This window comes from Cryptotermes secundus, unplaced genomic scaffold (assembly GCF_002891405.2).
Source record: "Cryptotermes secundus unplaced genomic scaffold, Csec_1.0 scaffold944, whole genome shotgun sequence".
In the NCBI taxonomy this organism is placed as follows: Eukaryota; Metazoa; Arthropoda; class Insecta; order Blattodea; family Kalotermitidae; genus Cryptotermes; species Cryptotermes secundus.
In genome coordinates this window covers 236,044-241,175 of record NW_019719375.1, presented here as the reverse complement: position 1 = coordinate 241,175, position 5,132 = coordinate 236,044, and the positions used below count along the sequence as shown (strand labels likewise).

The following is a 5,132-nucleotide window of genomic DNA, read 5'->3' as shown; positions in this document are numbered from 1 at the left end:
GGGGGCCCGGGGGGGGGCGGTGACGGGGGGGGGGGGTGAAGCTTCTCATTCATGTTCATCGAGAGCTGAGGTTAAGAATGCGTTGGAGCCATATCTCCTCTTTCCCATGTCTTCTTGGTGTGGTGCTTAATGAAGTGTAGGGACTTACTTTTACCGTAATAGAAGTAATTTACATAAAATATGGCTCTAGAGATCTCTCAGCGAGGGATGTTAACATAATTAAAAGACCTGAAGATTTTGAGCTTCTAGGATCAGTCGCTCTTAAACCCATATATGCAAAGCTGTGATCCAAAACCGTCAAAGAAAACATGACAAGGGTTTACATGTGACTAAAATATTAAAATCGATTTTAAGGAATCTTTTTTTTTGGGGGGTGGAATGCTGACTGTGCGTGTACCTTGCTAGTGCCTTAGTGGTTGGACAGATATTCTTGTCAGTATTCAAGAGTGTATCTCACATAGGTCGGTGTCCAGTGAATGTGAACATTCTCACTCCAAAAACAGAGGGCTGTCAGGTGGATCCCAAAACACAAGACATGTATTTTTTTGAAGATGGGTCTAACGATTTTTATTAAATTTCAATAATTTACAGAGGACAACTTCCTATGTAAGACTCCGTAGGTGGTATGCATATTAAGGGTCCAGATGTGAAATGTTGATTTCGTTGAAATTAGCATCACTTGTCTGACAGATTTTATTGGTGTTCGGTATTCAGCAGCCAGCAGTGATCTACTGGGTTTTGAAGGTAACGTAGGCAATGTCAGTCACACAAGAGCAAGTATGTGCAATGCCTTTGCACTAGTTTTTTTAATGAATACTGATTAATGTTTGCTTTCAGGGTCAGTGTCTTATCAATGTTGGAGGTGATGTAGTCTATGTCTCCTACTACTCAGAAGATTGAACTGAACCCACAGTATGAACAAGCAGCTGAACTACTTTATTGTACTTGGGCCTACATGGATTGTCAGCTAGGAGGTTCTGCTGTATCTTGCAGGATGACCAGAAATGACTTCTTGTTATTTATTTTTATACCATTATTTAAAAATGATTGTATCTTGAGATATGACTTCAGTTTTTGTGAAGAAGGATTGTAATCAGTTCTGTATTCTGGGATATAACAGCGTGTAGTCTGTTGAAAGTTAACTGACATTGTGGAGGAACATTGTGCTTCCAGCTTCAGGATGAAAGGGCAGCCAAGCAAGAAATCAGCATGAAGCAGTGCTTGCTCAAGAAGTAACAAACCAGCATGAAGCAGGGTGGGAGCAGTGCTTGCTCAAGAAGTAACAAACCAGCATGAAGCAGGGTGGGAGCAGTGCTTGCTCAAGAAGTAACAAACCAGCATGAAGCAGGGTGGGAGCAGTGCTTGCTCAAGAAGTAACAAACCAGCATGAAGCAGGGTGGAAGCAGTGCTTGCTCAAGAAGTAACAAACCAGCATGAAGCAGGGTGGAAGCAGTGCTTGCTCAAGAAGTAACAAACCAGCATGAAGCAGGGTGGAAGCAGTGCTTGCTCAAGAAGTAACAAACCAGCATGAAGCAGGGTGGAAGCAGTGCTTGCTCAAGAAGTAACAAACCAGCATGAAGCAGGGTGGAAGCAGTGCTTGCTCAAGAAGTAACAAACCAGCATGAAGCAGGGTGGAAGCAGTGCTTGCTCAAGAAGTAACAAACCAGCATGAAGCAGGGTGGAAGCAGTGCTTGCTCAAGAAGTAACAAACCAGCATGAAGCAGGGTGGAAGCAGTGCTTGCTCAAGAAGTAACAAACCAGCATGAAGCAGGGTGGAAGCAGTGCTTGCTCAAGAAGTAACAAACCAGCATGAAGCAGGGTGGAAGCAGTGCTTGCTCAAGAAGTAACAAACCAGCATGAAGCAGGGTGGGAGCAGTGCTTGCTCAAGAAGTAACAAACCAGTATGAAGCAGGGTGGAAGCAGTGCTTGCTCAAGAAGTAACAAACCAGCATGAAGCAGGGTGGGAGCAGTGCTTGCTCAAGAAGTTACAAACCAGTATGAAGCGGGTGGAAGCAGTGCTTGCTCAAGAAGTAACAAACCAGCATGAAGCAGGGTGGAAGCAGTGCTTGCTCAAGAAGTAACAAACCAGCATGAAGCAGGGTGGGAGCAGTGCTTGCTCAAGAAGTAACAAACCAGCATGAAGCAGGGTGGGAGCAGTGCTTGCTCAAGAAGTAACAAACCAGCATGAAGCAGGGTGGGAGCAGTGCTTGCTCAAGAAGTAACAAACCAGCATGAAGCAGGGTGGAAGCAGTGCTTGCTCAAGAAGTAACAAACCAGCATGAAGCAGGGTGGAAGCAGTGCTTGCTCAAGAAGTAACAAACCAGTATGAAGCAGGGTGGGAGCAGTGCTTGCTCAAGAAGTAACAAACCAGTATGAAGCAGGGTGGGAGCAGTGCTTTCTGCCTGCTTCCTGCTGATTTCTTGCTCAGTTTGCTCTTCAAGCCTGAAAATGGAGGCTAAATGTTCTTCTAAAATGTCAGTTGACTATTCACACAGTATTATATTTCAGAAGGTAGGACATTTTGTAACCACTATTGTGAGAATCTCAAATCCTGCAGGAATTGTAATTATGTTTTTTTTGAAGGTATAGTGTAGTTACTTTGTAAACACATTTTAAAATTTTTTGTGGGTATGTAGATATCATTAAATGACTGCATAGTTTAGAACAAGCCTTTTCTGAACTGTGTTTTTATAGATTGTATTACAGATGTACTTCTATACAAGACTTATTTTTAGGCCTGTGATACTTAAAAACATTTAAGAAGTATCTACATTATTCTCATGGATTCTCTTTCGTGTCCCGTGCAACTCTGAAAGATTTAAAATTCAAAATTTAAATTAAGAAAAGGATAAACTTTAATTTTGAATTTTAAAACATTTAGAATGAATCACATGGGAAAAGAAAGTGAGTATGTGTGGAAAGTAGACACAGTGCAACATTATCTACATTGTGTTTGGTATATGACTCATTTTGTAAAGTGCGTTTTCCCTTTTTTTATTAGGATGTCATTGTTGTGTTATTAACAGGAATATTGTGTGTACTTAACATGTTTACATAAGAATGGATTTTTTATGATAGTTTTTGAAAATAAACAGTAGACATGTTTTTCTTGCTTAGGTTTGTTGACTTTTGTGAAGTTTATGTTCTAGCCCACATCACAAGAATCCATATATACTAATGAACTATGGATCACAGGAATATCACGGGTAGCCTCAACTCACCTTATTGACAAATTTTGTTTCAAGCTGTTCAAAATTTTTCCATCAAAATGGGAACACAAGCAAATTTTGAGATATTTAGGTATGAACTAATTTAAAGTTTCATCAGTGTGAACTTGGAAACCAAAATTTCAACCAATAATGATTGCAATTCTGAATCTAAAAAATAATAATTTGTAAAGTATTCAAACAGTGTTTAATATTAATATCAGTGTAGACGTAAATATTTCAGAAAAAGGTACTTACGATCTCGCTTTCTTTGTGGCATGATTCCACAAAAATACATTAATTTAGGACAGCTTATGAGTTTTTTTTAACAAATTTACCACTTAATGTTTTAAATATTCATTTCAGAACCTAAGGGCTTCAGGAAATAATTGAGGGTCCTGCTGGCTGTGATATTTATGAACCCTTTTAGCGAAAACTTTACAGAGATACTGAAAGTGTCAAATCTATTGGAGAACATAATTGAAAATTAAAGAGAAAATAGATTATTTTATGTTGCATTTTTGTGTATGTGTGTATTTATTTATGTGGCCCGTGTACTCTGATGTTATATTCTGTGACTTTATAGCATAGCATGGTGTGTACGCCCTGAATTAGAAACATCGACCGTTTAATTCAAGATCTGCTTTTTCTCTTGCTGCATGGAAAACTATTGAACAGCACAGTCAAATTCGTATTGCTTCTTCGTATTCAGGATGTCCTGGGTTCAAATCTTGGTCCAGAGTCTGCCTGGTTTTCAGAGTAGCAGTAACACTAAGGCAAATAGTAGTGATGGCCATTACAGGCCCAGAACAGTTCTTACTCACATGTTGGGCTGTTAGAAGTGTTACGATGTTGACATTCGAAATATGTGGGAGTATGACAACCCAAAAGATAAAGCACGGTCAACAGGTCACTCAGTTGGCCATGTCCTTTGTTAATGGGTTAATAGTTAAGACAACTATGGTGTGTGAGTATAAAAAATTCGCATTCACAATTTAAAAATGATGCTGAAATTGAATGGAAACTAATGTATGCTTGTGGAATTTCCTACACATTGTTTGGTTGTATGATTGTTACTCGATTTTCAGAACCTTGTTTGTGATAATGAGATGGGTCATATGAAAATGAAATTGGCATTTAGGTTGGAAAGGCTTAAAATTGCTCATCATACCCTCATGCAACTCCTAAGGAAAAGAATTTGACCAGTAATTAGTGGATAAAATGGAAAGAGTTTCACAATTTTAGAAATTTATTGCTGAAAATAAATAGGAATGTAATTTCATGGGCAAGAAATAAACTGATTTTATTTGTTGTGTAAAAATAATTTCTAGATGCCAGCAGTTTATTAATTATACACACAAACTCATACACAGTTTGTTTTAAAGTGTGATGTGGCTGAAACCAGGATCTGGTGTGTGTTTACAGAATACTGACACTGACTGTTAATAAAGCCTTTACTTGTTACTTATTGAAGTCCTCTTACCCCCAAAATGTGACATTTATTAGTGCTGTATTGAAACATACTCATATAGAATTGTTAGGACACTGTCCATTATGTTTGGTATTGATTATGTTGAGCTATAGAAGTTGTGTAGAATCAGATCATATGAGGGGATGACAAGGAAAGTTGCAATATCCTCCTTCAAGGAACTATTTGGATGTGCCTGGAGTGCTTGTGGAAGGCTGCGAAGCTCAGATAAAGTGCTTCCTGGCTAATAAGCAGGTGACCAGAATGTGGCGGGTTGAGCCAGTCATGTAAGGATGGCCAAACTGCAAGAAAATCGTTCATTATACTAATATTAATGTTGGTCTAGCAAATGAATATAAAGGGGCTAATTGATTATTATTAGTTATGCTGTTTCATTCCAAGAGGCGATGTGGTGCCAGTTGAGGTGGAAATGCGAATGTGAATGGGTAGAAGGCAAG

The 5,132-nt window shown here is 39.0% G+C and overlaps 1 protein-coding gene across 9 annotated transcripts in view; it reads left to right on the top strand.

The window, feature by feature from the left end:
* LOC111865511 (C2 domain-containing protein 5) overlaps window positions 1-4,672 on the top strand; it is a 394,963-nt gene extending 390,291 nt beyond the window's left edge. For all 9 annotated transcript variants that reach the window (XM_023853628.2, XM_033751917.1, XM_023853637.2 and 6 more), the window contains one exon: window positions 838-4,672. In XM_023853628.2, coding sequence (XP_023709396.1) covers window positions 838-900 — 63 coding nt within the window. In that variant the 3' untranslated portion in view covers window positions 901-4,672. The remainder of the gene's footprint in view (window positions 1-837) is intronic.
* The last annotated feature ends 460 nt before the right edge of the window (window positions 4,673-5,132 follow it).